A 17,029-nucleotide genomic window follows, 5' to 3' on the forward strand; every position below is an offset into this window, starting at 1 on the left:
TGTTATCAATTTGGAGCAAATGCCCTCTCAGACAGTTGTGGGTGTCCCATTCACACCCACTGTTGCACTCACCCACTGTGGTGGGTTGACCTTGGCTGGCCACCAGGTGCCCATCAAGCTGCTCTCTCACTCTCCCTCCTCGGCAGGACAGGGGGAGAATATAAGATGAAAAACTCATGGGTAAGATAAAAGCAGTTTAGTGAAGAAAAGCAAAGGTCACGCGCAGAAGCAAAAAAAGGCAAAAAGATTTATTCTCTACTTCCCATCAGCAGGCGATGTCCAGCCACTTCCTGGTAAGTAGGGCCTCAGTACGCGTAGCGGTTGCTTCGGAAGACAAACACCTGAATAACTAATGCCTCCCCTCCTCTTCCTTTCTCTCAGCTTTTATTGCTGAGCACGACATCATATGGTATGGAATATCCCTTTTGTCAGTTTGGGGCAGCTGTCTTGGCTATGTCCCCTCCCAAACTCTTGCCCACCCCCAGCCTACTGGCCTCTGGGGGCAGAGAGGGCTGGAGAGAAAGCCTTGATGCTGTGCAAGCAGTCCTCAGCAGTAGCCAAAACACTGGTGTGTTATCAACACCGTTCTAGCTACAAATACAATGCACAGCACTATGATGGCTGCCGTGGGGAAAGTTAACTCGATCCCCGCCAGACCCAATACACCCACTCACACTAGCATCTTATTGTCTGTTCTTACCCAGGCCATTTTACCAAGTGTGGGTGCACAAGCACCCCCACAGAGGGCTGAGTTGTCTGAGAACATAGAGAACACCCACAGAATTTAAATTCAGGGGCAGATAGAATTCATGGAGCATGTACATCATACCAGTGCAGGATGAGAAATTAAAGTGATGGTTGGTGAATATTTCTAGCTCTGATGTCAATAGAACTTTTAAATTTATTGTGCCTTATGAGAAGGAATATGAAGTACATCAAGCAAGAGTCAACAGGGGAGTATTTCCTTATCAAAGTTTTCATAGAACCACAGGTTGTGTTAGGGGCAGACCAGATCTGGTAGCCCGATAGAGGCGAGGCTGCTGCAGCTCCAGGTCCAACCAGTAGAGAGGCTGAACACGTATTCCCAGTAGACACACAAATACACATATACAATACATACACACACACAAACACACACACAAACACAAACATACATATATCTATGTATATGGCCAGCCAATATATAATACATATTTACAATGTGGATCCCTCCAGTAGCTGGGCTCACACACTCAGTCTGCCCAGTAGCTGCCCCTGGATCCCAGTCTCCCCAGTTGCTGGCACCTGGGCATACAAGCTCCCAAGGCTGCAGTCCCACTCCAGTTGCTGGCACCTGGGCATACAAGCTCCCAAGGCTGCAGTCCCACTCCAGTTGCTGGTACAGAAGCACACACACACAGATCTTTCTGGAAGTTGGCCAGGACTCTCCTGGTCCCTCTGGTAGCCAGCTCCTCCTGTGGTCTTGCCCTTAGAGACACACACATGCCTGGCTCCCAGGCTATTTCACCTACTCACTGGCTAGTCTGGCTTGATCTTCGCTAGCACTCACACACTCACTCACACACCTGCTCTTACTCCAGTTGCTGACACACAGGCCCTCTGACCTCTGGTTTGACTCCAGTTGGTGGCACTCAGACCCCCATACACACACATGCACACAAAATAGAGAGCCCTCCCTCACCCAGGAAAAGAGTTAGAAAGGAATTTAATAAGATGGACACACTGAGCTGATCAGGTGCAGGGCATGGCCAGACAAGCATACTGACGAGCCAACTATTTACACTCAACTGGCCCTTTTTATCCCCTTATCCCTCTATTTTCCCACACTTGTTCTTCCCTTAACCTACTTAATCCCTCCATTTCCCTGCCTTTGGTGTTTCCTCTAAACATCCCATAATAAGTCCTGTGTGACCCCAAGATGCTTTTCCCCTGCATCCCATAATGTATTCCACCCCCTAGGCAGCAACCACCCTTAGTCTGAAAGGTTATCTGGAGAGCTGCTCCTGATGACTCATGGTGATGGGTTTCATACCTGGAGACCGGGGCTGAGGCTCGCCTGGGAGAGCCCTAGGAAAGACCTGGACAGGGGGTCCCTTCCTCTGAGTCTGTAATTTGGGTTCCCCTGCCTGCCTTAGTGCCTCTGTGCTCCTCTAGTCTTGCGGAGATGAGCCTTTGATGGGCTGATAGCTCCTGTGATGGGCCTGGGAGTAGCTGGGGCAGGGTATTATTTGGGTTCCCCCACCTGCCATTGCCTCTCTGGTCCTTTGTGTGTGTGCAGATGAGCTTTTGGTCATATAACATTACAGTAAGGAGTACTTTAAATCTGCAAAAATAAATATATAAACGATAGATGCTCTAGAGGAAAAATTGATCTTGGAGCTTCATGCACTGATTGACTAATCACAAACTGAAGTATAAGTAGTATCAACATGGGAACGGGGAGGGACTGTATACACACTTGTTCAAGGAAGGGGATAACACCGATTACGCACGCACAGACACACACACACACACCCCCCACCGTGGAACAGCTGTTGTTACCACACTGTTTTTCTATGGGTGTCTGTCAAAGCATGACGTGGTTATAGAATCATAGAAACATTTAGGTTGGAAAAGACCCTTAAGATCATTGAGCCCAACCATAAACCTAGCACTGCCAAGTCCACCACTAAACCATGTCCCTAAGCACCTCATCCAAATGTCTTTTAAATACCTCCAGGGATGGTGACTCAACCACTTCCCTGGGCAGCCTGTTCCAATGCTTGATAACCCTTTCAGTGAAGACATTTTTCCTAATATCCAATCTAAACCTCCCCTGGCGCAACTTGAGGCCGTTTCCTCTCCTCCTATCACTTGTTACTTGGGAAAAGAGACCAACACCCACCTCGCTACAACCTCCTTTCAGGTAGTTGTAGAGAGCAATAAGGTCTCCCCTCAGCCTCCTTTTCTCCAGGCTAAACCATCCCAGTTCCCTCAGCCGCTCCTCATAAGACTTCTGCTCTAGACCCTTCACCAGCTTTGTTGCCCTTCTCTGGACACGCTCCAGCCCCTCAATGTCTCTCTTGTAGTGAGGGGCCCAAAACGGAACACAGTATTTGAGGTGCGGCCTCACTAGCGCCGAGTACAGGGGCACAATCACTTCCCTAGTCCTGCTGGCCACGCTATTCCTGATACAAGTCAGGATGCTATTGGCCTTCTTGGCCACCTGGGCACACTTCTGGCTCATATTCAGCCAGCTATGGCCACACTCCCAGTTCTTTTTCCACCAGGCAGATTTCCAGCCACTCTTCCCCAAGCTTGTAGCGTTGCATGGGGTTGTTGTGACCCAAGGGCAGGACCTGGCACTTAGCCTTGTTGAACCTCATACAGTTGGCCTTGGCCCATTGATCCAGCCTGTCCAGATCCCTCTGCAGAGCCCTCCTACCCTCAAGCACATCAACACTCCCGCCCAACTTGGTGTCATCTGCAAACTTACTGAGGGTGCACTCGATCCCCTCATCCAGACCATAATTTTATTTTTCACATCACGATTTTATGTAGTTTGTTTTTTAAAAAAAAACCAAACTAAATAAGCAAGGGGTAAAATCATACACAAATACATCAAAATGAAGTTGGGAGATACAGAGTTGTCAGTCTTATAATCAGGTTAGTCCCAAATAAAATGATCTCACACAGTGCTATCTAATTGACAAGACAGCAAATCTCATTTATTGCTCAGCCCTCCAAATAACAGGATATTATGTCTCCATGGTGACCACCATGTTTATGCCGATCAGATGGTTCATATAGAGGGAGAGGAATCACTCCCATGTGAAAATCAATGCTTAGACTACAGCAGTCATGCCAGTTAAGGCATCCTGCCCAAATTACAGATGGTGAGGTAATAGCCTATTTCTACTTCTCGTGCCTTGCACCTCACTTAGGCTTCAAAAAGACTTTTCAGAATACAATTCAGAATATATTAAACTAATTAATAAAAATTTAAGTGAAAATATTAATTTCTCACTAATGCCTTAAATGCCTTCAAAAATATTTGTAAGGTCTTCCAGATGGGAAAGTTTCCTTTAAGAAGTGTCTGGGTTTATGTATTTGGGAACCTGTTCTGAAGGCACCATGTTCATATAAATTCTGTGGTTGCAGGTACATATGCAACCTACTGCTGGGATTCTCAGTGTTTTTTCTTTACCTTTTTAGAGGTAGTCCTCTACCAAACCAAATTTGACAGAAAACCTTAAAGATTGATTTTTATGCAAAATAGCATATAAGCCACTCTTCTTGTAATGCCCTTCATGAAATTGGTATGCAAATAGAAAGACTAGACTATGTTTTGTGTTGTTTTGGGGTGTTTTGGTTTTTGTTTGTTGTTTTTTTTCCGGGGAGGGGGGGGGGGGGGGGGCGTGGGGGCGGCGCACATCACTAGATCACTAGTGATCACATCACCTGATGTGCTGCCTAGTTTGGGGCTGTTGCTTCTGTATTTCAAATCACACATTTTGTATGTTACTGGACTCTCTCTTTCTCACTGGCCAGTTCAAAAAGCAAAGATCAAATTGTCAGATGCCAGAGGCAGTAGTTTCTTTTCTTTCAGAATATGATAGCCTTCCTGGATCTATTTCTCAGTATTTTCTTGGCTATTCAAAATGTGTGCTTCCATTAGAGGATTGTTATCATTACCTTCTGTGGTTTGGTCAGATGATTTCATATTTGTGTCGGACATGATCCTTCCTGTGCCAGAAAATATTATCCTGGAAAGTACAACATGCCTGTAGGTCTAAAAAAAGCATTGATCACTTAATAGTCTGAACATATTCTGAGGATTTTCAGGACATGAGCGTTCCTCAGTCATAGAGTAGTTCAAAAATAGCTTATAAACATTCTAAAAAATCCAAATGAGTAGGAAAAAATATAACTTGGAAAGAGTTAAGATAGAAATGTATCTGTTAGCAGCAAAGAGATTTCCACTCTAAAGAGCTTGTAAGTCCAGTGGAGTAGTAGAGCCTCTTTTATATCTAAATCTCACATCTTTCACTGTCATCTTTTCTTCTTCTGGGGCAGCTGGGTATCTAGAAGAATTTATCCAGTTAAGCTGACTGTGATACGTCTTAAGCCTTCAAATGGGTGATGGCCAAAACGTGTCCAAGCTTGGAACTGTCCTTATCTTAAAAAAAGATGCAACAACAACAGATTTTCCAAGTGTAGTTGGTACTGGATATTCAGAACAGCTCAGCTCCTAAAACATGGCCAAATGCTGGGTGTCTAAATGGCAGTTGATCTCTTATTGGGTGTCCATCTCTGAATGTACAAGACCATATTTATCTCCTCTCTTGCAGATAGCGTGCTGAGCTAATGAGTTGCAGTGCACTCATCTTCTTGCCATATTGTTCTTGCCGTCAAATTGTTTTGATTTGAAAGTTTGCAAAATAATGGAAGTCCAGACTCTGTGTGCTGTTGACCTTTTCAGTGCCAGCGATCACGTTTTTGTCATCAGCAAGTTTAGAGCTAGCTTGAGTAGATATAAGATACAAACAGTTTTTATTTTGGGATTGAGAACCTTTTCCTTACTCGGGCCTGAATTGGACTGCATGTAAAAACACAGCTTAGCTGTGTTCCTACATCCCCGCACACCCCCACACCGTAGGCTATGGAGTCCTCCCATCCTCTTTCCCTCCCCTTCCCCCTAACCAGAACTACACACCAGAGGGCAGTTTCATTCCACACTATGACCAGCACCCCTACACTCCACGGTGCTTCCTGCACCCAGCACTCTGGTTATGCACAGCACTGTTCGACACTCAGTTTCCTGCACTGCTCCCATCAGCTCTGCACTCATGCCATGATGCTTTCCACTTGTAAACAATATGTATATCATTCCAAGTTTACCTTGATCACCTCACAACAAAAGATTCCGCTAGTCTGCTCTTTTCAGCTGCTTCCTTGCACGGCACAGAGATCAGAGCTTTCCCTTTACATGTCTTTGTTTTTCTACCCATCCCCGCCTCTACCAGGTGGTAGCAGGTGGTAGGAGCTAGAATCATAGATTCATAGAATGTTTTGGGTTGGAAGAGACCTTTAAAGATCATCTAGTCCAACCCCCCTGCCATGGACAGGGACATCTTTCACTTAGATTAGCTTGCTCAAAGCCCCTTCCAACCTGACTTTGAACACTTCCAGTGATGGGACATTGACACCCTGCCTCCTGACACCCTGCCCCTTGACCAGTATCGGCAGGGTAGACAGACTGCCAACACCCTGCCCCCTGGCTGACATCGGCAGTGTAGGCAGGATGCCACCCACATTATTCACGTAAGGTATGATTCTCTCAAATCACACTACCATTGGTGGAGCCATGGGGTGGCACGACTCTTACCCACATTCAAAAGGCATTTGCAAAACTGGCTGTTGCTGCCAGATGACCCGGACACCAAGTGTCCCTGGCAGTCCACCAGAGCCATGGCATTGATTATGATCCTGTGTTAGATATTGGCGATCGGGTGAGTCGCCATATGGGCGTGGTGTTGTTCATCTTTTCTACTGCCTCAGTAAAGCTTTGTTTTATAACATGTTGTCAGACTCCATTACCATTTGGATCACAGGCATCCACAACTTCTCTGGGCAACCTGTTCCAGTGTCCCACCACCCTCATTGTAAAAAAATTTCTTCCTTATGTCCGTTCTAAATCTACCCTCTCTCAGTTTAAAACTGTTGCCCCCTGTCCTGTCACTACAGGCCTTGGTAAAAAGGCTCTCCATCTTTCTTATAAGCCCCCTTTATACATTGAAAGGTCACAATAAGGTCTCCCCAGAGCCTTCTCTTCTCCAGGCTGAACAACCCCAACTCTCTCAGCCTTTCTTCATAGGAGAGCTGTTCCAGCCCTCTGATCATTTTTGTGGCCCTCCTCTGGACCCACTCTAATAGGACACTAGGGACCCCAGAGCTGGACGCAGTACTCCAGGTGGGGTCTCACGAGAGCAGGGTAGAGCACATTGCCGGCTGCAAGCGCACATTGCTGCATTGCTGCAAGCACACATTGCTGCAATGTGCACATTGCCGGCTCATGTCCAGCTTTTCATCCACCAGTATATCCCCAAGTCCTTCTCTGCAGGGCTGCTCTCAATCCATTCATCCCCCAGTCTGTATTGATACTGGGGATTGCCCTGACCCAGGTGCAGGACCTTGCACTTGGCCTTGTTGAACCTCATGAGGTTCATATGGGCCCACTCCTCAAGCCTGTCAAGATCCCTCTGGATGGCATCCCTTCCCTCTAGTTTATCAGCTGCACCACTCAGCTTGGTGTCATCTGCAAACTTGCTGAGGGTGCACTCGATCCCACTGTCTATGTCATTAATGAAGATATTAAACAGTATTGGTCCCAGTACAGACCCTTGAGGGACACCACTCGTTACTGGTTTCCACTTGGACATTGAGCCATTGACTGTGACTCTTTGGATGTGGCCATCCAGCCAATTCCTTATCCATCTAACAGTCGATCCATCAAACCCATATCTCTCCAATTTAGCAGCAAGACTGTTGTGGGGGACAGTGTCAAAGCCTTACAGAAGTCCAGGTAGACAACATCCGTAGCTCTTCCCTTGTCCACTGATGCAGTCACTCCATCATAGAAGGCCAGTAGATTAGTCAGGCACTATTTGCCCTTGGTGAAACTATATTGGCTGTCTCTAATCACCTCCCTGCCTTCCTTATGTTGTGCCATAACTTCCAGGAGGATCTGTTCCATGATCTTACCGGGCATGGAGGTGAGGCTGACTGGTTGGTAGTTCCCAGGGTCCTCCTTATTACCTTTTTTAAAATTGTGTGCAATATTCCCTTTTCTCCAGTCACTAGAACAGCTCACAGGGAGTAATGCAGCAGTGAGCGAAAGCTATGGAGCATCCAGTAGCTTTAGGAGCAGAGCAGCCAAGAGCAAGCTATAGGCATAGGAGAGAGCCATATAGACTCGGCAGAGTGGGCTGGAAGCCCACTGAACTTCATTCATGAAATTCCACAATGACCAAAGACAAGTCCTGCACCTAGGGAGGAAGAAACCCCGGCAACAAAACAGGCTGGGGACTGACTAGCTGGAGAGCAGCTCTGCTGAAAAGGCCCTGGGGGTCTTGGCAGACAGCAACGCTGAACATGAGCCAGCAGTATGCCCTGGCAGCAAAGGCGGCCAACAGCATCCTGGGTTGGATTAAAAGGAGCATAAGCAGTAAATTGCAGGAAATTATTCTTCCTCTCTACTCAACACTCATTAGACCACCTCTAGAATACCATGTCCAGTTTTGCCCCCACCCCCCCCCCATACAAGAAAGGCATTGACAAACTGGAGTGAGTTCAGCAGAAGGCCATCAAGATGGTCAGGGGGCTGGCACTTGCCCTATGAGGAGAGGCTGAGGGAACGGGGCTTGTTCAGCCTGGAGAAGAGAAGGCTTCAGGGAGATCTAACAGCAGCCTTCCAATATCCACGAGGAGTTCGTCAAGAAGACGGAGCCAGGCTCCTCACAGTGGTGCATGGTGGGAGTATGAGAGCTAACGGGCACACATTGAAACAAGAAAGGTTCAGACTGGATACAAGGAAAATTTTTTTCACCACGAGGACAGTCAAGCATTGGAACAGGCTGCCTAGAGAGGTTATATAGTCTGTCCCTGAAGATTTTCAAAACCTGACTAAAAACCCTGAGTAACCTGGTCTGACCTCATAGCTGACTGCTTTGAACAGGAGGTTGGACTAGAGACCCTCTGAGGTCTCTTCCAACCTGAATGATTCTGTGATTGTGGACCGCTTCCAGTCACATTAAGGGCTGGATCTGCTCAATGGGCCAGTTGTTTCCACCCTTTCCATACTTTATCTGACAGTAACTTCAAACACGGTTGCGAGAATTTTAAAGGAAAGCATGGGAGAGAAGGAAGAGTAGGAAATACCATAGCATCATAGGATTGCTGAGGTGGGACAGCACCTCTAGAGATTGTCTAGTTGAACCCCTCCCTGCTCAAGCAGGGTCCACTCGAACAGGTTGCCCAGTACTTCGTCCATTTGGGTTTTGAATATCTCTAACGATGGAGACTCCAAAACCTCTCTGGGCAACCTGTTCCGGTATTCAACCACACCCTCACAGTAAAAAAGTGTGTTCTTAGGTTTAAGTGGAATTTTCTGTGTTTACATTTGTGCCCATTGCCTCTTGTCCTGTCACTGGGCACCACTGAAAAGAGCCTGGCTCCATCTTCTTTACACTCTCCCATGAGCTATTTATACCTATTGATAAGTTCCCTCATGATCCTTCTCTTCTCTAGGATGAACAGTCCTAGCTCTCTCAGCCTCTACACATACGTCAGATGTTCCAGTCCCTGAATCATCTTTGTGGCCCTTCTCTGGTCTCTCTCCAGTATGTCCATGTCTCTTTTGTACTGGGGAGCCCAGAACTGGACACAGGACTCCAGGTGTGGCCTCACCAGTGCTGAGTAGAGGTGAAAGGATCACCTCCCTCAACTTGCTGGCAACACTCCTCCTAATGCAGCCCAATATACTTTTAAAGGCCTTCTCATCTTTTAAAATGCTGTTGTGTGTTTTCTATAAGGTGTTTTTATTTTTTATTGATGGCTTGACTTTGTGCCAGAAGTGAAAACTAGCACAGGCAAGAGCTCATGTTCTCCCTCTGGAGTCTCAACTTCAAGTAATGCAATGGGTATACCTTTATGTTAGCAGTAGTTAGCTGTGAAAGGAAGGCTTTACTTGTGTTTCTTATGTGTAGTTACTTGTTCAGCTGGGTTCACTGCATGGATGACTATGTTGACGTTCTGTTTTTCTTTTTTAATTATTACTTTAGGTTCATTTTTAAAAAATTTATTGCAGTTCCTTAACTTGTAGGCATAAACCATTTTGCAGCATGTTTATAACATAGAAAGTGTCAGTGAATGAAACCATCGGAATGTTTGATGTTCTTCTTTTCTTCTTTGGGAATTACTACAGGCACAGCTGATTGCACAGTCTATAGGTCAAGCATTTAGCGTGGCCTACCAGGAATTTCTGAGGGCAAATGGAATCAATCCAGAAGACCTAAGCCAGAAGGAATATAGTGACTTGCTCAATACCCAGGACATGTACAATGATGACCTGATTCATTTTTCCAAATCTGAAAACTGCAAAGATGTATGTCTCTGCTTTTTTTCCATAACACCATTAAGCTCATGTATCCTGACTTCAGGCCTGTACTGGCAACGATTAGAAAGCTATTAGTGCTTCCAATAAATAACCTCACTGAGGTAATTTCTGTCCTTCCCAGTAGGTTTATCCTGTGGGCAATTCTGTTTTAAGAGCAAGCAGTGAACCCTAAATTTATCAGTAGCTGAATGATTTACTGTCTCTGTGTGTTCTTTTTACCAAACAATTTTCACATTTGAGACATTACACGTCAGTGAAGTGAATATACAGTAGACAGTATAAAGTTTTTGGAGGCACTGAGGTTGATAAGTGTGGTTGACCCCAGATTTTAAAAGGCTATATATTTGCTGCTGGTTTTATTAATAAAGATGAAGTAGTGTAACACTGCACCACACAGGTAATTGTTCCCGAAAACACAGTCACAAGTACTTTAAATCCCTCCCTGACTTAGTTCTGTCCACCAAAGTCCATCATGCCAGGGTTTCTTCTATACCAGCTCCCTCCAGCCATATGAACAGATGAGTTCTATTTGGGGGGGATTTTGAATTAAACAAAATCTCTAGTTTTAATGTTATTTGATGGTTGAAGGCATTTAAACTGTGTTAAACTATATACCCTATTGTGTTTTGCCTTTGAATAAGAAAGGCATTTTGCAAATGAGAAGCCTGTGTTTGTTTATATGGAAACATATGTGGGGTGGGAACATCAGTTCCATAGATGAGAAAAAAAGCTTTTGTTTGAAACTCTCTTTCTTATGATTCAGGTTTACATTGAAAAGCAAAAGGGAGAAATTCTAGGTGTAGTGATTGTGGAATCTGGCTGGGGATCCATTTTGCCTACAGTTATCATAGCCAACATGATGCATGGAGGACCAGCAGAGAAGTCTGGGAAACTAAATATAGGGGACCAGATCATGTCAATTAATGGGACCAGTTTGGTTGGCTTACCACTCTCAACATGCCAGAGCATTATAAAGGTACAGAGAATATTCCTGGATATTACGTGTTTTAAAACCTTTATTGGAGTAGTGGGAGAGCAAAAAGTATAGAACTATTTGTTGTTTGTTAACTCTGATCTTGTGCATTTTATAGCAGTTTCCTTTTGATGACCTTAAAGTAGAGGGCAAATTCTGTTTTACCTATTTTCTGAGCCCTAAGAAGGGAGCTATGCATTTAGCTGCTTAGACCAGGGCACAGTGCAGGAATTCAAGCCCCAAGGGAATATTTGGATCCAAAAGGAAGATGTCTGTTACTATATGGAGGCACCTAAATGTCATAGGACAGTCTGAGACATAGGTGCCTAAAACCTGCATTGGTGCAATTTTAGCCATTTAAATGATTCCTGTGATCTAGCTCCTAGAGAACTGAGAGTCATTTTTTAAAAAGCTTGTTTTTTTAAAACATATTTTAACATTTTTCTAAACTTTGAATTTAAAAGAAAAATTAAGCCTATTTATTTTCTGTAGAAACAACTTGAATGCATTGGAAAGTATAATGTTTCTTTGAACTTGGCTAAATGGTGGGATTTTTTAATTGGAAGAACTTTCTTTTAATTGACATGAGAGCATGTAAATGCAAAAAGCAGGCAAGTCACCTGGAAATGAGGAGCCTCTGGGGTAGATGCAACATACAAGAGAATGGGTATTTAAACATCAAAGTTTCAGGAGAGGGAAAGATGCAACCTTTGAGAATGTTGGAAATTCAGCTAAATTGTCTTCTGGGTTACCTATTGAAATAGTCAATCACCACAGAACTGCTGCATATTGTAGCATGTAGACATGCAATGTAATGCTATATAGGACTATAGAAATCCTTCCGTGTCCCTGCTGGGTAGTGGTGTTCTGCAGTAAAAAAAAGTTTGTTTAGTAATTCACAAAATAAGTATGTCTTTGTTGCCCATGGATTCCTTTCTTAATGCTTGAACTAAAATTTTGCTATAAAGATCTGATATTCTGGTTTCTGAAAATGTAAACACCATGCACTGACAAGTAATAGATATTTAAGTCTCTGAGACCAACCATTCTGGATTCAGTGAATTCAAATGATATCTTGTGAATGCAGTATATTAAACCCTTGGTAACAGCACTCTTTTTTTTTTTTTTCCTGAAGCAGAAAAACCCTTAAGTATCTCTGTTCCAACTTCAGTGGAACAAAGCTCACCACCCTTCATGTTATCAGCTTTGTCATACTTGTTTTCTATCCCATATCAGTTTTATTTCTAAAACTGATGTATGCTTTTCTCATACAGATGGACTTTTGCTCTGATGCGTTAAGAATCTTCTGTACTTTCTCAAAATGAAAAGAATCAAAAAGCTAGCTTTTCTGTCTCTTGCCTTTAGAGACCTTTCTACTCCTTTTTCATGGATATATGAGGCTGTTGCCAGAGGAACTGCTAGCCATTTATCTTTCTGTTAAGAAGGTAGTCGATGCATTTGCAGGTCTTTATAGCCAAGCATCTAGAATTGTTTATGTAACATTTTTGGATAACACAAATGAACCCCAAATGAAACATCAGTCACCCAAGTATATATTTCAATGTTACAGAAATATCCTAAGATTCCAAACTTTTTTAGTATGCTATAAGGACTCCTATGAAAAGATAAGCATTTTATATAGATGAGGAGAATATCTTGCAAGTACTTCGCATAAGGTTATTTTAAAATTTGAGATGTAAGCCTTGCTACTAATTGACTATAAATCATTTACAAACTGACAGATCTAGGAAGAAACTTTCCATATGTGATGGTTATTCCCTAATTGTTTTATGCTACTTATGTCTTTTTCAGAAGCATCTGGTGCTAACTACTATCAGAAACAGATTCAGGGACTGTGCAACTGTCATGTCCAGGCAGTTAGAAGCATTGACTTTTCATCCCAGCAGAATGTCAGTCTCAAGTCAGTACCAAGTCTAGAGTTAGGCTCAACAAAATCAGCAGCAGTAAACTGCATGTAGACATCAGTATATTACCTTAGCTGCAATAGGAGTTATTTTTCTGAATGAAATCCTAATCTTGTTGAAGTCAGTGGCAGGCAACCCATTGTTTTCAATGGGACCCATATTTCACTTTGTGCATATGAAAGAAATTCAAAAGCAGGCATTGGAATTGATAAATGTTAACATGATTGAAGTTTGAAGCTACCGTACTCTCTACATAGCATCTCTTTCCCATATGAGTTCTGTTTATTGAAGGCTAAATGTGTTTAAATGCAACATTTAAGAGTAATGTGTGTTCAGTTCTATATGTTGTATAGAAAAAAGTAATCTAACATTGGAGTTGGATTTATCTACAAGAAACAGCTCTGAACGCTTGAATATGTGTAATGGTCAGACTCTACAATTATCTCCACTTTTATGTTTAGGTTTTCCTTCTTCATTTAGTTCTTCTGGTAGCAAAGATTTAATGGCGAATGTGATAAATCCAGTTTAGAAGGGAGGGGTAATGTAAATGTGAGTATTGCTTATACAAGGACTTGATGTTTGCATTACAGAATTGAATATAACTACACCAGGAAAGCCACTTATTTGTAACTATCTATTTTAGGTGCATATTTTAAATTTCATTTCCCAGCCAGAATGTTTGGCAGTTTTCTGGTCAACTGCATAGACCTGTTTTTATTTCCTTTGCTTCCTTTAGAACAATAATTTGTGTTCTCAAATGAAGAAATTGCCAGCAGGAAGCTAGATTTCTTAAAACAACCACATGAGCTTCTTGACAAGAAGAGGTTTATACTGCATCATTCAATTCACTGAGCATCCTGTTGCTTTTGTCTGGTATTCAGGAATCCTGTTTCATAATGATACATTCAAAGAACTGCTTATTCAGGGCTATTCCCATGTTAACATTCTAAGTATTGCTTTTCTTAGTGCTCATGTTAAATTGTTTCACCCCATCTTTGTCAGCATTTTTCATGGTGATGGTTATTTTTTGCAGGGTTTGAAAAACCAAGCCCAAGTTAAACTGAATGTAGTTAGATGTCCTCCGGTAACCACAGTCTTGATCAGGAGACCTGACCTCAGATACCAGTTAGGCTTCAGTGTACAGAATGGGATTGTAAGTAGCTTCCAGACCTTCTGGTGATGCTTTTACATATGTTAAAGTTTACATATGTAATGAATTGTATTTTTTCCCCTCACTACAGCAGGGGCTCAGTATACATTTTAAGTCCAAGATATAAAAGCTGAACTGGTCAAAGTTATTCATCTGACTTTTTTCCCAGTCAAAAGTAGGAAAAGAAACATTATTTCATAGCTTTAGAATCAGTCAGAGGAGTAAAAAGGCTGGTTTAGGTTAAAGAAACAAAAGTGTATGGAGAAGGCTGCTTTCAGTCTGTATCATTTGTGTCTCTGACCAAACCATTGTATATGGTCTCAAAAGAAAGAGTCTGTCTTCAATTCTCTCTTAATGCAAGGTTTATGCACTTTGAACTTTCTGTAAACTATGGTTCTTCATACACTCTTAAATTTTCAAACCATGAAGTAACAAGTATAATACGGATAGCTTTTGGTGGATGGTTTCTCTTGCTTTTGGAAGAGAATGTGTAGTACTCGATTGCTAATAAATGTTATTTTGAATCAGTGATCCACTACATTTTAGAATTTGTTGCAAACATATGTATTTAAATACTGAATTATCATTTGTGGTCAAAAGCCTCTGTTCCATATCAAAACTGTGATAATTTTGTCCTTTCCCTTCCAGATCTGTAGCCTTATGAGAGGAGGTATAGCAGAGCGAGGAGGAGTGCGAGTTGGCCATCGTATCATTGAAATCAATGGGCAGAGTGTTGTAGCAACACCTCATGAGAAAATTGTTCACATTCTCTCAAATGCTGTTGGTGAGGTAGGAGCAAGCAGTGTGCCTAGACAGTATTGCATATTTCATCATCATTGACTCTTTTGGGTTGTTACTGTTCAAACATAAATACTAGAAGCGAGAGTGAGAACCATGTTGTGGTTTAACCCCAGCCGGCAACTAAGTACCATACAGCCGCTCGCTCACTCCCCCCGCAGTGGGATGGGGGAGAGAATCGGAAGAGTAAAAGTGAGAAAACTCGTGGGTTGAGATAAAGACAGTTTAATAGGGAAAGCAAAAGCTGCGCACAAGCAAAGCAAAACAAGGAATTCATTCACTACTTCCCATCGGCAGGCAGGTGTTCAGCCATCTCCAGGAAAGCAGGGCTCCATCATGCGTAACGGTTACTTGGGAAGACAAATGATATCACTCCAAATGTCCCCCCCTTCCTCCTTCTTCCCCCAGCTTTATATGCTGAGCATGATGTCATATGGTATGGAATATCCCTTTGGTCAGTTGGGGTCAGCTGTCCCAGCTGTGTCCCCTCCCAGCTTCTTCTGCACCTGGCAGAGCATGGGAAGCTGAAAAGTCCTTGATTTAGTATAAGCACTGCTCAGCAGTAACTAAAACATCTCTGTATTATCAATACCATTTTCAGCACAAATCCAAAACATAGCCCCATACTAGCTACTCTAAAGAAAATTAACTCTATCCCAGCCAAAACCAGCACAAACCACCAAGGTTTTTCTTATCATTGAAGTGCCCACAACTTCAGATAAAATTGAGATGGTTGGTAGATACTCAACACCTTAGAGAATCTTTTTTCCCCAGACCTTAGTATGGATATGAAAATTCTCAGGCTTTCCTTTTCCCTTCTGTCCTATGTTACCTCAGCTAGTTTCTTCCCTAGTGCTCCCTAGGCTATGGACACTCATTTTTTTGGTAGCATGCCTAATAGGAGTATTAATTAACATGTCTTATTACCTTCTAGATTCATATGAAGACCATGCCAGCTGCTATGTACAGACTGTTGACTGCGCAAGAGCAACCAGTTTATATCTAAGGCTGACACCTCACCTTCACAACGTGCATGAAGGATAGTTTTCCTCATTACTGCTTCTGTTTCTAGTGCTACATTTGTGTCTGCAGATACATCTCTCTCTCCCCAACATTTGCTGTGTATAGAGGGGGAGGGAAAATATAGCCATGAGACTTTTTGGTTGCCTCTCTATACAAGTAAAGCTTTATGCAACTCCACACACAGAGTAAGTAGCAGCAGCAGCAGTGTCCATGGTAAGATTCACAAAAATAAGACTTACACGCCTATGAAGAATGAGTAACTGATGCTGTCATAAAACCCATTGTTCAAATGCACACCCTTTAATTTCTGTTCTTCAGGATAGTAGAACCCCAAAAGGTTCTCTGTGAGTTGGTACAGACAATGCAATTTTGACATGTTTCAGCAAATAATTCAGGAGATGTGATTTTCTGCAGTTGGGTCCCCCAGGTTACTAATTTTTAAAATACTTGTTTTTCAAATGCAATGTGTCTTTTCTATGCCCATTTCAGAGGTTAAATGAGGGGGGGAGGGGAGTGATCTCTAAATGTCAAGTAACAGTAATATTGAGGGGGTCTGCTGAGAAGCTATACATTCTAAGCTCTTAATTACAGATTCGGTGCACATAACTGTGTGCTTGTGTATACTGACATTTTTAAATTGTGTTTGATATTTATGAAACTTGAAAATAATAGGTCTGCACACTAAGTAATTTTGTTACACTGAGCCAGTTTAAAAGTATTTTTTGTTGAAAGATGTCTAGTTTTTATTAACATTTTTCTTTAGACATAGATAAATGGGAGAAGTAAAGGTAAGGTGGGAATAAATTTATTTATTTATTTTGTTATAAAAGTTAATTTGTGATTTGTTTTTCCCATATGACACTTAGAGGATGTGTGAGTACTATATGGATTTGTATGAGGAAGAAATGTAGAGATGTATGAAATGCAGGATTTGACTGGTCTATAACTTATATCAGTTACAAAGGGGAAAAACAGTAAAAGAATAAAGCAGCTGATGGCTCTTT

At 42.6% G+C, this 17,029-nt stretch overlaps 1 protein-coding gene across 1 annotated transcript in view; it reads left to right on the plus strand.

Annotated features, from left to right (window-relative positions):
• The window catches only part of LOC142403067 (amyloid-beta A4 precursor protein-binding family A member 1-like), a 38,088-nt gene extending 21,271 nt beyond the window's left edge, over positions 1 to 16,817 (plus strand). Inside the window, exons 7-11 of the mRNA XM_075489209.1 lie at positions 9,965 to 10,144; positions 10,920 to 11,132; positions 14,088 to 14,207; positions 14,853 to 14,993; positions 15,937 to 16,817. Coding sequence (XP_075345324.1) covers positions 9,965 to 10,144; positions 10,920 to 11,132; positions 14,088 to 14,207; positions 14,853 to 14,993; positions 15,937 to 16,008 — 726 coding nt within the window. The 3' untranslated portion in view covers positions 16,009 to 16,817. The remainder of the gene's footprint in view (positions 1 to 9,964; positions 10,145 to 10,919; positions 11,133 to 14,087; positions 14,208 to 14,852; positions 14,994 to 15,936) is intronic.
• Positions 16,818 to 17,029: the final 212 nt, after the last annotated feature.

The sequence above is a fragment of the Mycteria americana genome (genome assembly GCF_035582795.1).
Source record: "Mycteria americana isolate JAX WOST 10 ecotype Jacksonville Zoo and Gardens chromosome W unlocalized genomic scaffold, USCA_MyAme_1.0 Scaffold_33, whole genome shotgun sequence".
Classification (NCBI taxonomy): domain Eukaryota; kingdom Metazoa; phylum Chordata; class Aves; order Ciconiiformes; family Ciconiidae; genus Mycteria; species Mycteria americana.